Source organism: Crocodylus siamensis, chromosome 3, assembly GCF_052110815.1.
Source record: "Crocodylus siamensis isolate JL-2025a chromosome 3, ASM5211081v1, whole genome shotgun sequence".
Classification (NCBI taxonomy): domain Eukaryota; kingdom Metazoa; phylum Chordata; order Crocodylia; family Crocodylidae; genus Crocodylus; species Crocodylus siamensis.
Genome location: NC_143397.1, coordinates 199,877,143 through 199,901,232, shown reverse-complemented (window position 1 = coordinate 199,901,232; position 24,090 = coordinate 199,877,143). Strand labels below are relative to the sequence as shown.

At 41.4% G+C, this 24,090-nt stretch overlaps 1 protein-coding gene across 3 annotated transcripts in view; it reads left to right on the top strand.

The window, feature by feature from the left end:
* Positions 1-24,090, top strand: part of SLCO5A1 (solute carrier organic anion transporter family member 5A1) — a 112,919-nt gene that overhangs the window by 24,280 nt on the left and 64,549 nt on the right. For all 3 annotated transcript variants that reach the window (XM_090040121.1, XM_090040120.1, XM_090040119.1), the window contains exon 2: positions 20,289-20,421. In XM_090040121.1, coding sequence (XP_089896247.1) covers positions 20,289-20,421 — 133 coding nt within the window. The remainder of the gene's footprint in view (positions 1-20,288; positions 20,422-24,090) is intronic.

Genomic DNA, 24,090 nt, shown 5'->3' with positions numbered 1-24,090 from the left:
AGGCTTAGTCTACTAAAAGCCTGGCTTCTGTGTTGGAGAGGGGAGTCTGGCTCTGGGTTGTAAGAAAGGGGAAACCCAGGCAACACAGGTACCTGGGGAAGTTGCAAAGAGCGCATATATATGCTTCTTAGTGGATTAGCATGGTGCAGTGCATTATTTTATTCCAAATGAATTGCAATGTGACCAGTCTTGATAACCTTATGTTAGTATGGGATAAAAATTTAATTCGGCACCAATGAGCCAAATATGTATAATTTCATTTCAGTTCAACTTTGTATTGCTTCCTCTTGCAGAACAATACAAATGTGATGTAAAAGGTTAAGAAGTAGAATAAAAGGGACTCTACCTAACCTAATTTACAAGATAATTTCACATACCGCAAACAGGATTATTACTCTTATTTACACTGATGCTTATATTGGTACTACTGTGAATTCAACTGTGAACTGGTGCCATAGAATGCATTAAAGTCTTTGTGCAACCTGCATTGCTAAATTTACCATTTTTGGTCAGATAGCTTTCCATACAATTACTTCCCTTCATCTACTCCTGCCTTCACAATGAAAATCAATACTTTCTCCTCATACTACATTTCAAATCACTCCCTTTACTTCAATCCCACTCTCTTTCCATTTCCTTCCTGAAAAATCCTATACAACTAATGAAAAGGAGAAAAAAAAAAAAAAAAAGATTACTACCACCATAGGAGAGTTACAAATTCCTCCTCTACGTTATCTACTCCTTTTCTTCTTGCAAGTAACTCTCTCCTTGTTTCATACTTAGCAAGATTCCTTGGATCCAACAGTGACCATTATCTTCTCTTTCTTATTCTGATTAGCAAAGTCCAGCAAATAAAATATAATACTCCCAGATGCCTTGCCTTTCACATCCTTTCTGTCCTGAAAATTTTTGGCCAATCACTGAAGAAATCCGTCAAATACATAAAATGGTCTGTGACTTTATAATTTATCATTTAAGCAAATAAGATTGTTTTTGTTCCAAAAGCTACAGGGTTTTTCTGGCATGCTAGGTAAACTACATCATATTAGCTTTTCAAGAGAGAATGTGTGCACTGTTATGTGGGAGACAAGGGTCTTTGGGTAAATCCTATATCTTTTATTAGACCAATTTTAAATAGTTGGAGAACCACTTTTAGGCAAGCTTTTGGGTTCAAAAACCCTTTGTCAGGCTAAGGAAGTTTCAGCAGTTGATGTGTGCTCTTCCTAGATGGAATGAAAAGTAAAAAATCCAGAAGCTGGGCTGGTATGTATACAGGACAGGCAGTCAGTGAAAATGTAGATTGAGGAGTCAATGGGTGAGAAACAGGCTGGGGGGTAGGAAGGGGGAGGGAAGAGAAAGGGGATGAATAGTTTTTGAACCCAAAACCTTGCTTAAAAATTGTTCTCCAACTATTTAAGTTGGTCTAATAAAAAGATATCAGATTCACCCAAAGAACCTTGTCTGCCTGTGTCCCTAGATCAACATGGCTACAACCTACACCCCTGTTATGTGGAATCCATGCTTGGAAATGTTAAAAAACAGGTTGGACAGATGCTTGGCTGGATGGTTTAGTCAAGTATGATCCTGCCTTGAGCATGGGGCTGGATTAGATGGCCTATAAGGTCCCATCCAGCCCTACTTTCCTATAATCTGTGATTAGACATCTAAATGTTTCTTACCTTGGAAGTCTCTTTAGTGACAAGAGAAGTAATTGAATGATGTCACAAGAATTAAGAGGCTAATAGCTGACCCATTGAAGCCTGATCCAAAGCCAGTTGAAGACTTTTGTTGATTCTATGGGGCTCTTGTTCAGACTATGTAATTGCTTCAGTTTTTATTCAGCAGTCCAAAGATTGGGATGCTGTCTCTTCTTATATAGGACTAAGACTAGTAAAATCTTCCATACTATTGTGTACAACTGGATTGTGACTAGACATCTGGGGGGAAGAGGGAAGGGATTTTGGAGAAAAGAAAGCTAAAGGCAGGTCTTTTCCTGAACTTGTGAACTGTGCAAGGCTAGTATTGAGAACAGAAGAAGACTTGTAGAGTTTAGAGGGCAAGGAAATGGTGTGGAGGTATTTTACACAAAAGATCTTTGGAGTGATCCTATGATTTACTGGTTAACAAATTGCCCAGTAGCTAAGCTGGAAGGTGGGGAGGGGGTTTGGAGAGAACTTCTAATGGAAGTGGCCATTTGAAATCCTTCTAGAGAGAACTTTAAAAATATATGCAATTGTCTTAGCTTTGTAAAACATTACTATAAGAAAATTTTAAAAATTTAATTTAAAAACTGAATATTTCATGTTCAATCTCCAGGAAACTGAGGGTAACATTCTTCCTTCCACTTCCGCATTCATCCTCAATTCATTTAAAGAATGGGCTGCATGTAGCGTAGATTTTGTTGAGACAACCAAGGAAAAGGCAGTTCCAAAATCCAGAATGTAAATCGGAGGGTGGGTATCCTAAGGACATAACATTGTAAAAATGCTAACTGCTGTAGATGTTGGACAGAAACCACTGCTTCATTTTACAGGTGTATTAGCACATGTATAGTGTTATGTGCAAGTGTGACTGACTAGGTTGCTTTTTAATAACGGTGGCTGCTTATAGATGAAAACAAAACAAAAAACCAGCGCTTTACTTTAAACTCTGTACAACCCTGTGCCGAGCCCAGCACAGGTCCTGAAGAGGCACCGCATTAGTTGGAACCAGTTCGCCCAATGTGTATAGATCAGGTGCTTTGGTGGGGCTTTTTGGCGCTTTTATCTAATACTGATGGAATCAGCTTTAGATAAGTGACAAAAAGCCTTGCTGAAGTGTCCAATCAATATTGGTGCTGTGGAGCAGGGTCAAACTAACGTTCTGGTAAAGCACATGGAGGGGGGGCTTTTTTTGTTTTTTTTCCCCATGTCTGTCAGCAGCCTAAGTCTTGGTTCTATGGGTGATACCGTACTTAGTGGTAAACAAGCTATTTTTTCTTAATTATAAATAGTTTCACAAGAACAAACTTTAGTATTACAAAATATGACCTCAGCGAAAGAAGCAGAAAGCAGTTTATAAAGAGTATGTCTTTAAGCCAAAGAATGATGCTACTTTTAGTGCAGTGAGATATGCCTAGTACTAAACCTGGAAAAGAAAATATTAGATTGCAGTACTTTTCATGTGACATCAGCAGGTCTTTGGATGTGGTTGTACTTAAGTTACCATTCAGTGTTTTGTAGTTGATTGGTCAGCTGGAACATTCATTATTGTACAGTAAGCATGTAAAATTTGGTATGCTTTATTTGTCTGAGAACTCGCGTCTTAATATATCTTTTGGTAAGCAGTAGGAAATTATTAGCTATGCAAAGAGCAAAGGCACCTACTGGCATAGTTTAGTTGCTCTATTTATTACTTTTAGTGGAATGTCTGGTTAGATAGACTTTTTAAGACGCAGTAATAGTGATATGTTTTGAAAGGAAATGATTTGAAGATTTTAACTGTATATCACTAGTGGAAATGTAATAATGAACAGAATAATATTTTTGTTTGTCTCCCTGAAGAAATTTCTGAATTTTTTTCAAAATGTACATATGACAGGTTTGGAGAGAAGAAGAAAATGAACGATCTAGTGACTACTGGCTTAGAGTCTGCAAAGACTTGCTCATGCACAATAGGACTACTCTTACAAACAATATCATTCACAAGTATAAGTCTCAGTAGGATCATGCCCCAAGACTGGGGAGCGCATATATATATATATTTCTTGTGAGCTGGTCCTATGAGGATAAATTGGAACAAAAAAGAGGTGGAATGTATGTTGCGTCTTTTCTGGAAGCTTGTTCTACAGGGTCTAAGCTCTGTGTAAGAAGGGGATGGGAAGGAACAGGGACTGGACAGAGTTGCTCTGTATGAGTTTGCTCCTAGCAAACTGTAGTTTATAACTATTTGGAGCTTAGTTGCAATCTGTTGGGGACTGATTGTTGCCCAGTTGTTCAGAAGCACCAGCGGCATTGTGATTCAGTATCTCAGAGTCAGGCTTTCAGTGAGAAGGGGATTTGCAAGCATGTGGCAGCACAGGGTGGTAGACCCCTGGGAATCTGCAGCCTTGGCTATCCTCCTTCAATAGCTCCCCGGACTTCTTCCATTTCAGAACTCACTCAAACTTCTTGAAATTGTATCTCGTTGTATTCACTGGGCCATATTTTCCCATTTGCATTTAGAATGGGTGAGTAGCATACAAATACAGGTCCTTTCTCACAAGCACACATTCACAAACACATGGACACACACAGCTGTCCATTTTTCCCCCTGCATGATGTTTTAGAAGAAATGTGGAACAATGGATAGGACATTGAACTATGGCTTATGAGTTCCACCCTTGGCCCTGTCATTGATTTATCATATGAATTTGGGCAAGCCACTTCATCACTCACCACATATGCATGGCAGGAGGCATGATTGTGGGATTGCATATTAAATCCAAATTGTACCTTATTGCTGGTGCACAGGGAGCCTGTTTCTGGACTTTTCCTGCACCTGTAAGATCACAACTATTATGATCTGGCTTTGGGGGTGCATGAAGACCCTTGAGCTGGGAGATTGTAGTGCGGGTATTTCCACACCCCCATTCTCACCCCCCACAGACTGTGTCTGGGGAGCCAGCGTCTTATTTTCAGTACTTTTATTTATTTATTTTTTCAGATTTTGCTGACATAGTTTGCAATAGCAGGCAATGCCAGATTTTGTGATTTCACAGAAGTTATTATTTCAGTAGGTCCCTACATATATGACGAGACCAGTTGTACCATGATGGGTTGCTGCCAAGATTTTTAAACAGTGGTTCTCTCAAGAAATATGCTTCTTTAGCACAGTAGCAAATCCTGCATGCTGGGATGCAGGTACACTGAGAGGAGCTGAATGGGACTGAGAAATCTATTCAGTTCTTTTTTGGTTTTAAATAAAAAATGCACTCTCTCAACTTGAGCTACACAGTAGCCATGTCTACATGAGCGGTGGACCGTGCAGCTACTACAGTTGTTTAGTACTTGCATAAACAAGTACAGGTTTCCCTCGCTTTATGTGGGCTATATATGTGCAAATTCACTCTTATGTGATAACGAATTTTTGGTATAAAAAAAGTTATATGCAAGGTAAAATCACTCCTATGCGATCAGTGTGGTGAAAGCCTGCTTTGTGTAGTGCATCGCTGGAGTGATATGCACCAAAATATAGTCTCCTGTGTAGATCTGTGCTCCTTGCTCATTATGTGACACACATGTTTCTGTAGTTGCAATCCCCATTATGATAGTACCCTGTGCTTATGTATACTGTTTGCTGTTGGTGAGTACCAAAATTATCTGTAGAAATGGGTTTGGGGGTCAGTATAGTCAGTGTCTGGGAACATATTACGTTGTAAAGTAGGTTCCCTTTATGCAAATCGGAGTTATGCACCATTTTCCAGGAATGCGTATACAGCATAAAGCAAGGGAAACCTGTGCAGTAACTGGCATTGTGTTCACACATGTTTTGTTTTGTTTTGTTCCTCCTCACAGTTAGTGCCCACCAATGCAACTGTGCAGTTGCATCTCATGTAGACAAATCTAGTATGACTTAGATTTACACTGCATGCTTTCTTTTCACTGAGGACTAATTTTGCTAGTAATATCCTTCATAGGTATAAGCTTCAGTATGATCATGTGCTAAGACATATATATAAAATTTTTTTTTGATGAGTTTCTCCTGAAAGGATGATAAAATGGGACAAAAATGGTGCTTTCTCTTCACCTAGGCACTCTCTCATGCTTCCTACCCTGGTTTATGATTGCATTATGACTATAAAACAGTATTCAGTTTGAAAAAGTTTCAAGGGAGAAAATGGAATGCAGCTGAAGACATGTGGACATAAGGGTATCTGGCTATATATTCTCTTCGGAAAAATGATTTTAAATTGTCATGTTTTGTGACCAAGGGAAAAATTATCTTCAGAAGTATTTTATGATTTCCAGGTATGTAAACTCTTGTCATTATGATATAAGAGTGTTTCTTTATAATGTGTATCCGTGGGGTTCTTGCCCCAGAGAGATCACAAAGGGAAGAACAGGGGAACCATCTTTATTAGCTGCAACCAACTACCCTTAACACTAAGCAGAAGAGCATGCAGCAATAGAAGATAATGCAGTTTGGGCAGTGTCCTCTGATAATAGAATATAGATCATATATGTAGACCCTTGATGCACACCACCCCTCCCCACTGGGTAACATAGTCCTGTAAGTATTTGGGCTGGACAGTGACCCGTCTTGTGTGACTCGCTTTAGGGGTAATGGACATTTTACTGGCAACAGCACTTCGGGCTATTCTAGAGTAGTTTCAGCAACTGAGAGTGTTATTAGGTCTAAAACAGCAGCTGAGGACTTAGAACTGGTTTCATTAGTTCCACAGAGATCACATGGTCTGAGACTCCATCATTACCTTAAGTCTTAAAAGGGCTTTCACTCAACGAGGACACTTCTCCAGAGAGAGAGATTGCGCTTTTGAAAGAGCCACCTGGATACCACGTGAAGAATTGCTGCAATACAAAAAGAAAATCCCCATGAATCACACACCATTAGATATGACATGCCATCCTTCCATATGGAAAATCCTCAAACAATTGCAACCCATACTAGAAGACGACCCAATTCTTAAAGAGCTTTCTAGACCCACCCATCCTAGCCTTTAAACAACAACCAAAGCTTGCCAGCCTCAGAAGCAAACTTGCTATGGCCCAAAGCACTCCGAATGGATTCGGACTATGCCAGGACACAAAATGTAAAACCTGCCAACACATTTCCGCTACTCCCACAGTAAATGCACCCCACAACAGAACTATCACCATTCCTGGTTCTTATACCTGGAACTCCAGAGATGTAATATCTCATCTGATGCACTGACTGCCCCTATGGAATATATGTAGGAGAAGCCAAACAACAACTGTGTACTAGAATAATTTTTTCCAGCTATTAAGTTGGTCTAATAAGATACTGCATTTACCCAAATATCCTTGTACTCAAAATTATAAGCACTTGGCTCAGAAGGCTCCTGTATGTGTGATGGTTGTCTGGGCATTAGCCATTTGATCATCTACAGAGGATTGTTGACATGCTTGGGCCAAGTGTAATTTAGCAGAAGTCTTCCCTCCAACAGCAGTGGCAAGGAGCTGATTTACTGCTGGAATCTGTTATGGGTGCTTCTGTAATGCTTTATTAATGGTACACTTGTAGTCGGTGCATAATCAAATATCCCTGTTTGGCTTCATGGGAGTATAATGGAAGTGCCCATACTGGATTTAAACTTGCTTCTAGGACACGTTGGTCCACGAGTCAGTCGATCTCTACATCAAGTTCTAGATGAAAGGTGAAGGCAGCATGCTGCTTCATTTGAATTAAAGCCACAGTTGGATCCAGTGTAAATGAAAGACTGGCACTTACAGACACCAAGCTGTTAATCAAAGACCTCGCTGAAATCCCTTAATACATTTTGTAAAGTGTCCCTCATGAGGCTTTGCACTCCTGTTAATTTGATACCCAATGGCTCAAACCATTCTTCTTTTAATAAGCTTGCTCTTTGGCAATTATTAGGCAGAGGACCCCTTCAGTCCTGCCCATGGTGGACATTGCCATAACACGCACCCTTTAAGTTTATTGTTTGTTTGTTTGTTTGTTTGTAATAATCTTTACTGTCTGAGCCCCCAGGGTCTGAAATAACTTGCCGTCGGAGGTGGTTAAAGCACCTGCTTTGAATGCCGTCAAGAGAAATTTAGGTGTTTTATCTTGCTGGGATCCTATGACCCCAGCTGACTTCCTGCCCCTGGGGCAGGGGGCTGGACTCTGATCTTCCGGGGACCCTTCCAGCCCTAATGTCTGAAATCTACAAGCTTGGCTTTGCATAGCCTAGTTGGTGGACAATATATAGGCTACAGTGAATTGTATGTCTCTTCTGAGTTTAAGGTACAGGTACTGAGTCTACTTTCATATGACAAGGAGCACCTTGGAGAATTGCTGTGTAGATCTTCTTGTGTGGGGTTTGTGTTTTCACGTTACTAATAAATGCTGAAGTGTAGGCATTTCATTTGAATGAGTAATGGTATTAGTAGTAACTGGTGGTGCACTCTTTTGAGTTTATTTGCTGGATGTCTTGGGATTCTGATGACATGCATTCAGTGTGACCCTTGCACTGACAACGGTGATAGCCAGCATCGCCGTAATGACATGAATTGCGTCTGTTTCTTTCTCTTGCAGCTATCACAGTTTATTTGGGAAGGAGAAATTCCATTCTTGTGCATGGGTGGTGGCTTTCTTGGAGATGTCTTCCTTGAGTGCACTTGGTATTTCTTGGCTGATGTCAGTTTTGCTGATGATGCTTGTATTTCCCTTGGATAGGGTAAGGCAGCTTTATATGCAAGGGCTGCTTCTTAAGCCATGACAAATGTCAAGTTATGCCTTGCAAGAAGTCTGCATTGCCCTGCATGTGCTGGATTGGGCCTCTGTTGTGGCCTTGCACATGCCAGCTGGATCCAGTGCATAAGGAAAAATTGGCAGATGGGGACTGGTTAATTGCTATTGCACTCACTGCCAAATTTATGTACCCTTGGGGAGTTCTTTGGGCTGGGGGCTGAGCATCCCTGTTATAGACTAACTCAGAGTGGTATAGCTCTTTTATGAACATCATGGTTGTTTGGTCCCCTTGTATTGTTTCTTTCTGCCAGCCTGAAGACACAATTAAGTCAAACTGCTATCATTCCTTCATCTCCTTTTCTACAAACTAAACATACCTAGTACTTTCTGCCTTGGCTGACATGGCTTCCTTTTTGGCCCCTTTAACATTGGTGTCATTGACCTTCTCCAAATTGTTACCTGAACTCCACCCTTTCCCCACCCTCAAAACCCTTCACTATAAGAGACAGGCTCAAAAGTCCTAGAAATGTGACTGGTTCCCAGCACTTGAAACAGTGCTCCAGCTGAGACCTCCAGTACTGAGTAAACTTGTACTGTCACCTTCTGTGCCTTTCATATCATGTTTCTTTACTGAACATTTGCTCTTTTTCAACAGCATTATGTTGCTGGCACATGATGATTTATTTTCTCATCCATCATAGCTCCCAGGTACTTCTTAGAAGTGCTTCTACCTAGCTCAGTAGTTTTCAACCTTTTTAGACTCGAGGCACCCCTCAGAAAATCTTCATTTTCACTCCATTTTTTTTTCTTTACAAAAAAAAAAGAGCACTCATCCATTACAGAGAGCTCAAAAGGATCATAACAGATCAGAATGTTCTTAATATTAGGAATTCCTATTTGACATCTCTGGGTATATGTTGTGAAACATGTTTGCATGCCTAGCATTGTGTGGCACCTTGTGGCACCCTTGAAAAGATCTCAAGGTACTTGTACCATGCTTTGTTTTGGAAAAAAAGTTGTTTCTTTATCACTGAACTTGTATACTTGCACAGTGGAGAAAAATCTTGTTTGAAACGAGTCTTGGGTCGTTCTTACGGGTTTACAGTCCAGGATCTAGAATAAAAAAGAGCAAATTGGAGAACTGCAGTGCAAAAATAGTAAAGACTGGAAACTTGACACTTCTGAGACTGCATTTGATTAGAGCCTGAAAAGAGCCAGCCCAGTGACTGACAGATGTAGCTTCTGATTTCAGTGAGAAGATAGTATGAGGGCTAGATTGATTTTGTGGTTGGTCAACACAATAGAGAACATCTCCAAGAATGGCTTCCTTATTCTGCCTTTTAATGGTAATCTATTCTTTGGAAAAGAGCCTTCATCTATTTGTATAACATGCAGATTTAAAAATAGCTCTTCTGTCACAAAGGAGATATTAGTTTGTAGCATAGATATTTTGTTTGTAACTTGAGAAGTTCAAATGTAGATGTTAATGTTTACAGGCCATGACGATGAAAGTTATGAGCCTAGAATATATATTCAACCCATACTTAATTTAAATAAAAAATGATGTTGATTCTCTGATGTCCTTGTCTGGAATGCTGACTGTTTCCTTTCCAGGCAACAATCCAGCATGTGTTTATGCTGTAATATAATCTCTAGTACACAACACTTGGGGACCAAAGAAGTGGCTTCAGGGGCTAATTAGATCCAAATAGTCTTCAAAGTCAAACAATGAAACCATTACCTAATTGCCCATTTTTGCAGAAAATGTGGATTTAATTGACTGTTGCCCCAGCTAATTGACAAGTCAAGTGGCTCTCAATGAGCAGATAGCTCTGCTTCATTGTTCTAGAGAGGTATTTCCAGCATTATGTTTTTAGGACTTTCGAGCCTGTCTCTTACAGCAAAGGGTTTTGAGGGTGGGTAGAGGTTAGGTAACAGTTTGGATGTTTATGTATTGGGTTATGGTTCAATAAGGTCATATTTTAAGTGTCACACATTTATAAAATATATTCTTATGCTATCAAATATTATTACTTATGTATATATTCTTATACTGTGACATACATTGAGCTAATTTTGGGACAATCTCATATGTGATTTGTGGTTGGCTCTTTCAGCTTCTTCAAAACTGAATCTGAAAAGCTGTCGTCTTTGCTATGTTTTGTGTGTTTTGATTCTAAGTCTGGAGATCCACTGCTCTTTGGGCAGCCTTTGAGGAAGATTGCAGCAGGGCTAAGGCCTTGGGTCTTCAGGGAAGCCTGCCAGGCAGGCAGTGGTAGGGGTCAGGGCTCTAGTCGTTTCCTACAGACGTCTTCAAAAGTTTTATGGTCTTGGGCTAAACTAATGTTTCAAAATTAGGTTTTATTAGAAAATCCTTTGCTTTCCTCTGCCCAGCTCTTATCTGTTGGTGACTCAGATCATATTGCCTAACTCAGTTCAGTATTTTGTCCCTGATTGGCCTCTGAGATGTTTCAGATGAAGATGCAAGTGTCCTATAGTGGACCATTATGGAATAATAACCTGCCACTATCAGTTGGTGGTTGCATTATACCCTGAAGTACAAGGTGGTTCACTTGTTTCTAAAAGATCCAGACTGTTTGATGCATATTGCCAGGAAGTTACGTGTTGAGAAGCTTGGAACCTGAATAGCCTACGGTAATTTTTAAAATACTTCTGAAAATTTAGGCAGCATTCCCATCTCTAATGGAACACAGTGTACATTTGTTATTTTTATCTGTACTGTACAATATTTCTGCGTATAGTGAAACCTGTCTTCAGAGTTACTAAATACAAATGCTGAATAGCAGTTCAGTGTGCTAAACAGTTGCTGTGTTTCACTCTGCACTGCTCTGTGTTGTTGTTCTTCAAGGATAGAATTGATGCTGGAAAAAATGCTGCAAAAAATTCCGAAAAGAATTGCTATTTACTTCTACTATTCCTTTTGTTTCCTTTCTGTAAACTTTTTTGATGCATCCAAATTTACTGGTGTAAAAGGTTGCTTAATTTGACTGTCAAAACCAATTATCATGGTAAGGTAACTTTAAAATGATGTACTGTTCTTGCAGTCAGGCAACAGAAATTTATCTAATCTAATTCATGAGGTTATTGTCGTATCATGACATTAAGCGCCTTCATAAGCAATAATATCATGTGACATATCTAGCCATTCACAGCCAAGCAGCCAGCTCCTAATTCTCATGGGTTCTTCCATCCTAAGTGAAGAACTCCTATACTTGTTGAGAGTGATTTGAAATAAATTCAAATAGGGTAAGAGGCAAAATATATTTAAACAGTGAATATACTTCAATGAACTGTTTTAGAATCTTAGAGCCTGATACAAAAAAAATATGAGAAGGAAAGTGGCTGGTAGGCTTGTTGTACATGAGATTAACAGCACTCCTCACACCTCATGTACATGAGGACTTCATTCATTAACTAAAAAGTTTTAAAGGAAAAACTATGTATGAAGTCTCAAAAGCTGTTTATGTTTAACACTGTACATAAGTTAACATGATTGACCAAGGAGATCATATAGCCTTTGTGGCAATAAATCTGATGTAAAAGTACATACTTATTTATTTATTCAAAGATCAAGAAATGAGCAGTGTGTGAACAAGAAATTGCTCAATATTTAGAACAATATCTATTAATTAGTTGCTTCAAGAAGATCATGTTACTAAAATGCTAAATCAGTTTAGAAAAGCAAAATCTTTGCTAGGCATGTTGACATTTCTTTGTGAGATTCAACACATTTCCATAGTCAAAATCTTATTCAAAAAGAATTTTGGCAAAGTCTAATTATTTTTAATCAAGACTCCATGAATAATAAAAACATTATTTAAAGAAAAGAACGAAAAGCTCTAATTAAGCTACAGGTTTCCCTCACTTTATGCAGGCTATATATGTGCAAATTCACTCTTATGCAATGACCCTTTTAATACCAAGAATTTATTATATGCAAGGGAAATATTCACTCTTATGTGACTGGTGTAGTGGAAGCCCGCAGCCAGCTTCTTTGTTCAGTGCATTGTGGGAATGACGTACACCAAAATATAGTCTCCTGTGCAGATGTTCCAGTTCTTGAAGCCTCGCTCAGCTATCCCTAGCCCCACCCCCCTGGTTTTGGAGCACGATGAGAGCCCCATGCCTGTTGATTCTCCTGTGGATGTTACCCTGCCTGTACCTTTTTCTTTTCTTATTGATTTGGCCTGTAAGAGAGAAATTATATTCTGTTCAAAAGCAAGCCTGAGGACTGAAAGAGGAGTAGGGGTTTGAGGCCCCTGGCAGATGTTACATTTTGGTAAATTCAATTTGTGTGTTAGTGCAGCAATAAACTGTAACAAGCCATACATTCAAGCAATTTATTATCTGATCATGAGCCCTAAAGATGGTCATTGAGACACACGCTAGTGAAATGTAGAATAACTTTGTAGTTTGTTTGTGTTTCTCACTTTAATTTGAACATACGATACATTGGGCGCGTTTATACATGTCCGTATGGCACCTTTGTTACTCTGCTGTCATTGAGTATTTCCTTTAGGAAGTCCTAACTGGTGGCACAGTAACAGCCTGTACTGCACTGTGTGCACAGTGTACGTTTATTTTTAGTTGTTACATCACTGTAGCAATGTGCTATAACAAGGGAGCGTGTCGCGATGGTGTCTTAGCTTTGGCATCACAGCTTGTGCTTGCCGGCACTATGTTGCCTTGGCGTCATGTATAGATGTGCTCACAGGGTGACAGCATTTGGCCAAGTCCTCCAGCAGCCCAGGAAGGACTGCCCTCTTACCCCCTTCACCTTCCTCTGTGACTCATGCTGAACTCTGGTGCTCCAGGGTGCTTCGTAGTTTCGTAGTTGGTAGGGGCGGAAGAGACCTGAGCAGATCATCAAGTTCGATCCCCTGCCTTGGCAGGAAAGAGTAGTGGGGTCAAATGACCCCAGCAAGATGTTCATCTTGTCTTAAAGACCTCCAGGGTAGGAACCAGCACCACTTCTCTTGGAAGCTGTTCCAAATCCTAGCCGCCTTGACAGTGAAGTAGCGCCTCCTGATGTCTAGTCTGAATCTACCCTCTGCCAGCTTGTGACCGTTATTTCTAGTCACTCCTGGTAGTGCTCGGGGGAACAAAAACTCCCCCAGTGCCTGCTGGTCCCCTCTGACTAGTTTGTAACAGGCCACTAAATCCCCCCTCAGCCTTCTCTTGTGGAGGCTGAACAGGTTCAGGTCCTGTAGCCTCTCCTTGTAGGGCCTGCCCTGCTGCCCCCTGAACATGTGAGTGGCCCTCCTCTGGATCCTCTTGAAATGCAGTGCCCAGAACTGGATGCAGTACTCTAACTGCAGCGTGACCAGTGCCGCATAGAGGGGGAGGATCACCTCCTTGGACCTGCCTGAGATGCATCTGTGGATGCATGACAAGGTGCGGTTGGCCTACCTGACTGCATCCCCACACTGCCGGCCCATGTTCATCTTGGCATCAGTGATGACTCCAAGATCCTTTTCTGCCTCTGCACTAACAAGAAGGGAATTCCCCAGCCTGTAGGTATGCTGCTGGTTTTTCCTCCCCAGGTGCATCACCTTGCACTTGTCAGTGCTGAAACCCATCCTGTTCTCATCCACCCACCCCTGTAATCTGTCCTAGGTCCGATTTTTGCAGCCTATTCCTCCCGTCTAGCATGCTTACTTCCCCCTACATCTTCGTGTCATCAGCAGATTTGAACAGGGTGCTTTTTATCCCCTTGTCCAAGTCGTTAATAAAGATGTTGAACAGTGCAGGCCTGAGGACCAAGCCCTGCGGAACCCCCCGCCCACATCCCTCCAGGTCGAAAATGATCCTTCCACCACCACTCTCTCAGCAAGAGATGTCATGACTTACCCCTTCCTCCCTTTACTCAACCAGCTTTCAAGGTGGTTTCTTTAAAGAGCCATTTAGCACCTCCTCCCTGTAAGAAGCACAGAGAAAACAAGACCGTACTCATGACATACTTTACTTACACCCAAATAATCTGAGAGAGGGTGAGGGAATTTATTTGGAGAGCTGCTGGTGGGAACAAGGTGGGGAGAGAGGAAAAGCACATATGCAAAAAATAACATGTTCCAATCCTACCCCGCCCACCCCCTTCATACAGGTCTCCCCATCTCTTCTCTTGGCAAGGGTCAGGGAAGCAGCTCATTTGCCAAGGGGAAATGCAAGGTTCGCTTGTCATAAGCAGCACAGCTGAAGGTGTGGAGGGGCTGTCAGTCCTCCATCCAACAGTCATCCAGCCCCCCTTGCTTTAAGTTGCAGCCCCTATATTGAAGCCTTATAGACTATCTCATCTCAAGGGATATGTTCTATTCCAGGCCCAATCCAATGTCTAGACTTGGCCTTCATGGCAGTAACAGAATGGAAACTGAACATTTTAACATGCTCCATTTCAAAATTGTATTTGTTAATTTCCCTGACCAAAACCCAGAATGAACTTAGGGTGCAGAAACCCCCTTTCCCTCACAACAGTTACAGTGACTTTTTAAAGGGTGTTTTGTTTTACTAGTTACTCTATAGCATCCATGTGAACAGTTACTGTAATCTGGTAAGTGAAGGCAAGATCTTAATAGCTCACTCCTCTTTTATTGAGTGCTAAGCTTCCGTAAGTTAGGTTATATTTTATTGCAGGGTAAGAACAGGCCCATGGAAAGCTACTTTGTAGCAGCAGCAGAGTAGTAAATCCCTGCCTTTTTAAATTTGCTGTAGTTTGTTTGGAGCAAATTGCTGTGCCTAGACATGCCTCTAGTATTCATAGAATGATAGAAAATTAGGGTTGGAAGGGACCTCAGGATGCCTTCCAGTCCAACCCCCTGTTCAAAGCAGAACCATTCCTAAGGTTTTGTCTAGCTGGGTCTTCAAAACCTCCAAAAATGGAGATTCCACAACCACTCTGGGTAACCTGTTCTAGTACTTTACTGCTGTCTTAATGAGAGAGGGTTTATTTCCTAATATCTAACATTAAACTTTCCTTGCTGCAATTTGAGACCATTGCTGCTTGTTTTGTCACCTGTTGCCACTGAAAACAGTATAGCTCACTGGCTGGATATGGCCTAACAATCGATTGTATCCAGCCTGCAGCTGCCTCTACATAGGGCTGAGTCTTGCCTGCTCCCACCTGGGGCAACCCAGCTCTTCCCAGCAGGACTGCTGGTGCATCAGCTTCCTAGGTACTGCTTGGCTTTCCTTGCCTCCAGTGGCTGCTTTTCCTCCTCCTCCTTCTGCCCCTGACATGTGGCTCCAGGCAGTAAATGGCATGGGGACATGGGCTGAGCAGGTGGGGAAGAAGCTACAGTCGGACGGTTCCAGCCGCAGTGCACAGGGCTGGAGCTCTAGTTCCTGGCTGCCTTCCACCCACTGGTGGGGCTGGGTGGGTGCGGGTAGGAGTGTGGCATGGGCTGCCCCTGGTGTGAATGGGTAGGGTTCAGTCCCAAGTGGAGTGCTGCAGGGGGAGCTGTGGGCAAGATGGGGTGGAGCCACATGTCAGGCAGAAGGAAGAGAAGCCACTGGAGTTGTGGGAAGCCAAGCAGTACCCCACACCCACTGCTTACCCCCCACCCAATATATGAGAGTAAGACTTCCTTTTGAGCTGTATGGCTATACATGCTACTCAAAAAAAGTGTAAAAGAAGACAAATTATTTTTTGAAATTAAAATTAAACTGTTATTGTAGGTGTTTGATTTTTTTAGTATATAATTTTGTTTTTTATCTATAAATTGTTAAAATGATATCTTTGGAAGATTTTGTGTGGCTCACCCGCACTCATTAAGTGCTGGATGCAGCACTCCAAATGTGGCCTCACCAGTGCTGAATAAAGGGGATAATCACTTCCCTCAATCTGCTGGTAACATTTCTATTAATGCAGCCCAGCATACCGTTATCCTTCTTTGCAACAAGGGTACACTGTTGGCTTTTATTCGGCTTCCTTTTTTCAGCTTATTTACTTTTGATCCTCAGGTCCTCTTCTGCAGAGCTGTTGTTTACCCAGTCAGTCCCCAGCCCATACTGGTATATGGGATTTTTCCATCCTAAGTGAAGAACTTTGCATTTGTCCTCATTGAACTTCATGAGATTTCTTTTTGGTCCAGTCCTCCAATTTGTCTAGGTCTCTGAATCCTAGCTTTACTCCACAGTGTATCTCCTACTTTCCCCAGCTTGGTGTTATCTGCAGACTTGTTGAGGGTACATGCCATCCCTCTTGTTATTGAAGTAGATGCCTTGTCGTTGGTGAAGATACTGAACAAAAACAGTCCCTGGATCGACACTTTGGACACTCTGCTTTATACTGGCTCTACTAGATGCTGAGTCATTGACTACTACCCTTTGAAACTGATGATGACCCAGCCAGTTTTTTCTGTCCATCTTATAGTCCATTAATTCAACCCAGGGTTCCTTAGCTTGCTTGCAAGAATGTTGCTAGAGACCGTATCAAAAGTCTTGCTAAAGTTGAGGTATATCATATCCATTACACTCTCTGCATCCACAGAGCCAGTCATCTCCTCGTAGGAGACAATCATGTTGAGTGTGGATATAGTACAGAGCCTTCAACAAAAAAAGCATACTTGAACTAAAGTGATAAGCTGGATCAGAAGTTGATATCGTTTGAGCTGAATTGATGAACTTAAAGCAAGAGACTAATATCTTTGCTGTTGGCCAGCTGTTAGAGGAGCATATTCTTGCATATTCTTATTGCATATGCTGTTGAATATATTCTGCCTTTATGTGCCACTGAAAGAGATATGAACTAATTAAGATCTCTTAAGATTTTCCTTGACTTTCTCACCATCCTTTGCAAGGACCTGAATTTCAGCTGCTTATGGATCTGAATAGCAATATTGTGGGGTGTTAGGATCCCAGGGGGAAAGAAGATCATTCATTTCAGTAATGCATTTTTAGGTCTCTAGGAATATGTAAGTGAATGAGGCTTGCCATAACAATTTGGAATCAGTAACGTAAGTGAGGGGAGGAGAGAGAACAACCACAGCAGCAGTTCTAGGTGTTGCCTTTGGGGGTGGGGCACAGAAATAACTTAGCAGCATGGCAGCCAGGGCTGCCCTGTGCAGAACTGCTGCACAGGGTGTGGAGCTGCCCTGTTACACCTCTGATTGGAGCCTTCCACTCTAGTTAGAGTACTCACCAAGAAGCAGGTTAGGAACTCGGGTATATATAGTGTAAATAAAGAATAATAATTCTCTATTGCCCTCAGTTATTGTGTTGGTGCCAGTCAGGTCTAGGTGGTGGATATGGTTCCAGAATGTCAAAGGTAATTATGCTCTTGTATCTAATGACAGTCGATGAGAGTTGAGCTCACAGGAGTTAGGCATCTGGATGCCATTTTAGCTCTTGAGCCTGGTGCTTTATCCAGAATTATTTTGCACATATTTTTCTTTGAATAAAGTTGTATAGAAAACATAATTTGATTTTTTTTTTCGACATTCCACCTGGAAGAAACCCTTTCGCTGTCTGATATACCTAAGATCATGAAGTCCTTAAAGAGGAGTTAGATAACTTTCTATAGAGGAATAAGAAAAATGCTGAGCAAATTAATAGTAGAAAGTATAAAGTCAGGTTCCTAGGAGCTAATGCTGATCTGGGTATCACAGATTGAAGGTGACAGAAGAAGAGATGCTTCCAGGTATTTTGATCAACTGCAAAATTGCCATGACCTATCAGTATGGCTATGAAAAAAAGGCTGATACAATTCAAGGATGGGCTAAGTGAGGCATTTTTAGTAGAGATAGGGAAGTATTAGTTTTGCCATTCAAGGAATTGGTAAACATCATTTAGAATATTGTGTACAATTCTGGTCACTTAAGTTCAAAAGGATATGAATTTTAGAATGGATCAGGTGCAGTGAAGGGCTATTAGGATGAGTCTCCATTAGGAGAACAGGGAACCTATTTTGTGAGTGGAGATTGAAAGGATTTGGCTTATTTATCCTAACAATAGAAGTGTAGGGAGAGATTATGATTACTCTTTATAAATATATTCATATGCCTGAGAAGGAGATGAGCTATCTAAGTTATAGGACCAGATCAAGTGGGTAGAAAGCAGTTGTGAACAAATTTAAACTGGAAACTACAAGGATGAGTTAAGTTTTGAGGAACTCGGAGGAGGAACATTATGGAATGGACTTTAAAATAAAGTATTAAGTCGAGGAAACCTGAATGGCTTCAAGAAAGAGCTTGATAAATTTATAGAAGAGGTAGTATGATAGGATACATTTGTTGTTGGAATAGTTAGCAGAATATGTAATATGTAGTTTCAGATGTTTGGTATTTCCGTGAGGGAGGCTGAAAAGAAACTTGATCTTGCTGTGGGTTGCTTGTATGCATGTAAGATATTTATTTAACTTTTGTTCATTCTTCAAGGCTTTGGGTACCTCTCAGTATATCTTTCACTGGTGTTTCTTGCTCATGTGGTGATCAGGATAAAACCAGTTACCATATTTGGAGTCAGGAAGGAGTGCTTCTCCAGGTCATAATCCTGCCTGATTTTTATTTTTTGCCATTTTCTTTATCGGGGTGCTCAATCCCTGGCTTGTGGACCAACTGAGCAGTGGCAGCCAGTTCGGGGCAGACCATGCTCCACCCCTGGTTGGATCAGGGCTGGGGTGCCCTGCAGTCCCTCAGTATGCCAGATTGTGTCCATCGGCTATATATGTCTCATGGACAAACCAGGCACTGCCCATCAGACCTGTGGGGCAAAAAAGGTTGAGCACCACTTTTCTATAGTATGGATTGTGATCCACTTCCTAGGGTCATATGAATGTCTTTTCTTTACCGTTGCAGTGCCCAAGGTAAAAGTGATGCCCTTGTCTATGAGTGTTTTATGGTTGTGGTATACAGTGGACAGAGGTTTGGGGCATATGACAGCAGGGAAATGAGAGAACTTATTGTGATTGCTTGAGAGATCTCTTCAAGTCTACGCTTCGTAAGTGAAGTTTCAATCGGAGAATCTTATTCCACCCTATTCAAGTCCCTGAAAAACCATTAATGCAAGGGGTACATCCTTCTCTTCTTTGTTTCTAGTGGCATGTTCTAAAGACTAAGATAAAGTTATGCTACAAAAGTAATGCTTCTTTGGGGACTTGACTGGGAGAAAATACCATGGTACATAGCCCCTTAGATACATAGTTGCAATTTACACACCCAGTAGTCAGACAAAGAGCTGTTCCCTTGCATATTTGTGTTTCTTTGTTTTGAAAACGGGAATAATCCAACTGACCTTTGAAATACAACTTTGAGATTTATGGATGAAAATCAGAAACAGTAGAAAATAGAGCTGCTGGTGATATGCATGTATTCTCAGTTGCCAGTTTTCTAGTTTCAAGGTATTAGGAAATCCTTCAGTGGAGTTCATCCAAAAATTAAAAATTTGAAAGACAAGATATTACAAGGTGCAAAATCCTATATTAGGAACAAAAGTTGTCTTAACCAAAAAAGTATTTTAAAATGCATAATAATATGTATAGAGATAAATTATTTACATATGAGGTATAACAGAATTTGCACAATATTATTCTAAAGAACTGTATTTTGAAAGTGTTAAATTTCAAATATTCATTCCCTAGTGATAGATGTTTAACATGGTTCAGTTTTCATGGGAGATTTCACTCGTCTGAATCCAATGGAATCAGCATTGTTCATTTGTAATGTGACCAAGGACTGCACCAAAAAATGTCAAATGCCACCAACTAGCACTCTGTTCCTGTTGTTAATATTTAATGATTTTTTTTTTTTACATTCCTCTGCAGAATATTTTATTAATCAAGGGGAACTAATGCAAAGGAATTGAATTCCTTTTATGGATTTATGACTTTGGGTTGCTTTTTTCCACTTGTGTTTTCTCAGCCATCATGTATGTAATGGGAGCACTTGGTCCTGCAGCAGGATATTTATTAGGAGGAGTCCTTATCGGTTTTTATGTTGATCCTAGAACGACTGTTTATATTGACCAGAGCGACCCTCGATTCATTGGAAACTGGTAAGAATCAGTCATTTTTTCAAAAGTGCATGGGGTATCTTAGGCAATACAGGTACTTGTTAGATTTCTTTAAAAATGAGGTCAGAGAAAAAAGAGAGTATCCAAGCAAGATTTTTATCCCCAGCAGTAATTTAACAGGCAGTGTATACTTGCTGTACAATTGCTATACCCAAACTCATATCATTAAATGGATGCAGTGGCACTAGCTCTCTACTGCTACAGGACTCCCTCTCATTGGTACTGTTTTCTTCCCTATGTAAAGTACAAGAATGATAGGATGAAATACCATCATTCAATAATGCAGATCATGGTGGTAGCGGTGGTATGGGGGCCCTGCTATCACATCAGGCAGGGTTGCATGGGAATCCAGAGCAGCACTCTGCTCAGGGACCACTTGGGAACATAGAAACCCCGTTCTGCTCTTGTAAACTATGCAGACCTGAATAAACTAGCTATTTTTGTAATAGGAGATTACACTGATCATCTTGGTTGATTATACTTCTTGACACATTAGTTGATTATTTGTATACTCAAAGTTATTATATAGTCAGCAAAGAAATTTAATATAGTCTTCAAGTACAAATTCAGTACCAGAATGGATCTCCATTCTTGTATCCTTGCATCTTGTGTAATTAAGAATTTTATAGTTAGGAATTTGGAGAGCTAACGATACAGATCATTAAGTTACTTGACCAAAAAGTGATGGGCATGTTGCAGTGCAACAGTCATCACTGTTTTAGCATTCATTAAATGGCATTTCTGAGCAAATTATAACTGGAAGAATTGTAATCTTGAAAACACTCCCTTCATTTGAAAGGACTGAGTATATATCAGGCTCTGAGAGTCTGACTTTCCCGAAGTAGCTCATAAGTCTGACTTCAAATTTCCATGGAAAGCCTCAAAGACAAGGACCTCAAAGGATTCAAAATCCATAGGGCTGGCTTGGTGCCTACAATTTGCTTCTGAGCTCCTGGTTGCCTTGGAGGTTCAAGTCAATAGGTGCTTCAATACCCTTGAAATTATGGAGTGTGTTTTAGTGCTGCTGGATCTTTGATGCAGTTGATTTGTGATGTTCCACTCCAACTTGGAGATAAAGTGGAGTCTCCATTTAAGTCTAAGAGAAAGCTTCAGTCATTGGCTGAACACCACTACCACCACCACCTCCACCTCCACCACCACTATGCCCATGGGAAGGTCATCTTGAACTTACTGCTGTCTACCATTCCTATAGTACCTTTTTGACTAGCCAAAGTCACAGGGTTTTGGGGTTTTGGGCACAGCTTGAGATATTGTACAAATTGGTTAATCCTGCCCACAATAGGATTGCAGTATATGCCAATCCCTGTGACCCCTATCTCTGCACATTATTCTTGGAAATTTCTTTCTCCACAATGAATTAAAACCCTTAGGACAGGGTTGTTTAACTTATTGGACCCATTGGGCCAGATTCTGACTGCAGGCCAGAAAATCTACCCTCAGCAATGGGGCAGAAGCTTGTCAGCATAGCTTCTGGAACTGCTGCTTTGGCACAGCTCCAGAACCCAGGGTGTTGTTGCTGCTCGACTCTCTTTTCTCCTGCCCCTGATTTAAGTTACAAATGTCGACTGAAGACTCTGAATTCAGCAGCAGGCAAGGGGATGGAGGGGCAAGAGGCAGGGGCATTCACCCCATAGTTCCAGAGCTGCACCTGTGCCACAGGCTGCAGTTTAGCTCCTTGTGGGCCTTATACCACTCCCAGGCCACTAATTGGACAGTCCTTCCTTAAGAGTATTCACTCAGATTTATGTTTGTTAACCTATTCTGTGGAAGAGTTCTGTAAGGTTATGTGTTGCCAGAAGAACGTTTTGATTTATGTTTGATTAAGTCCAAAATCTTCACAATATTTTAAGCATATTTGACCAGGACATATCAGAAATGGCAGCCAATCTCAGATCAGAAATTAACTTTTTTTATTTATTTTTTTGAAAGTTTTGTGCTTTATGGATTTCCGGATTTCTGTAACTGGAATAATTTTGAGACATGAATTCAGATTAAGCTTTGCATAGGGTATGTTTATACCTTGGGTGCTTCTAGCTTAAACTGGATAGTAGCACTGTTGATCCAGCCTCATCAGAATGGAGCTCAGTATGGGTAATCCCCCAATACTTCACTCTTTCACTGTGTTTCACAATCAGGGTTGAACTCTGTGCTGCTGAGTTTACTAGATTAAAGCTAGTTTGAGTATGGTTGCATATATCCTTGTTTTCATACTTTCGTAGTTTCTAGGGTCAGAAGGGACCTGAATAGATCATCAAGTCTGACCCCCTGCCCTGGGCAGGAATGAGTGCTGGGATCATAATGCCCCAGCCAGATATCTATCCAACCTCCTCTTGAAGACCCCCGAGGTAGGGGAGAGCACCACCTCCTTTGGGAACTCATTCCAGTGCCTGGCAGCCCTAACTGTAAAATAAAGGCTCCTGATATGAAGCCTGAACCTGCTCTCAATCAATTTGTGGCTGTTATTCCTTGTTATCTCAGGTGGTGCCCGGGGAAATAGTCTCATCTATTTTCTGCTGGTCCTCCCTGGTGAGTTTATAGATGGCCACCAGATCCCCTCTCAGACTTCTCTTGTGGAGGCTGAATAGATTCAGGCCCTTTAGTCTATCCTCCTAGGGCCTGGCCTGTTGCCCCCTGACAATGCAAGTGGCCCTTCTCTGAAGCCTCTCAATGTTAGCCACATCTCTCTTGAAGTGCAGTGCCCAGAACTGGATGCAGTACCCCAACTGTGGCCTGACCAGCACTACATAGAGGGGAAGGATCACCTCCCTGGACCGGCTTGTGAAGCATCCGTAGATGCATGACAAGGTGCTGTTAGCCTTACTGACTGCTTCCTTGCATTGGCAGCTCATGTCCATCCTGGAGTCAACAATAACTCCCAAGATCCCTTTCAGCCACTGTGTTGTTGAGAAGGGTGTCCCGCAGCCTATAGGTATGTTGCAGGTTCCTTCTCCCTTGATGCAACACCTTGCACTTGTCTGCATTGAATTCCATTCTATTCTCATCCGCTCACCTCTGTAACCTGTCTAGATCTAGTTGGGTTCTGTCCCTCCCCTCCAGTGTGCCCACTATTCCCTACATCTTTCTGTCATCAGTGAATTTGGATAGCGTGCTTTTCTATGCCCATCTCCAAGTCGCTGATAAAGCTGTTGAATAGCACAGGCCCGAGCCCTGGGGAACACTACTACCCACATCCCTCCAGGTCGAAAATGACCTGTCTGCCACCCGTCTGACTGTAGGTATCAATGCCACAATCGCCTACTTTTTTATGAGAATGGGATGAGAAACAGTGTCAAAGGCCTTGTTGAAGTCCAGGTAGATGACATTCACCTCAATGCCCGCATCCAAGGACTTTGTGACCTGGTCATAAAAGGAAACAAGGTTAGTCAGGCAGGATCTGCCCGCAGTGAACCTGTGTTGGTTGCCCTTAAGCATTACCTCCTATGCTGGGCCCCTGCAGATAATTTTCTCAAAGGTCTTCCCAAGGACCTAGGTGAGACTAACTGGTATATAGTTACCCGGGTCCTCCTTTCTCCCTGTCTTGTAAATGGAGACCACGTTGGCCCTTTTCCAGTCCTCTGGGACCTGGGCAGAGCACCACGAGTGCTTATACAGCTATGCTAGGGGCCCTGC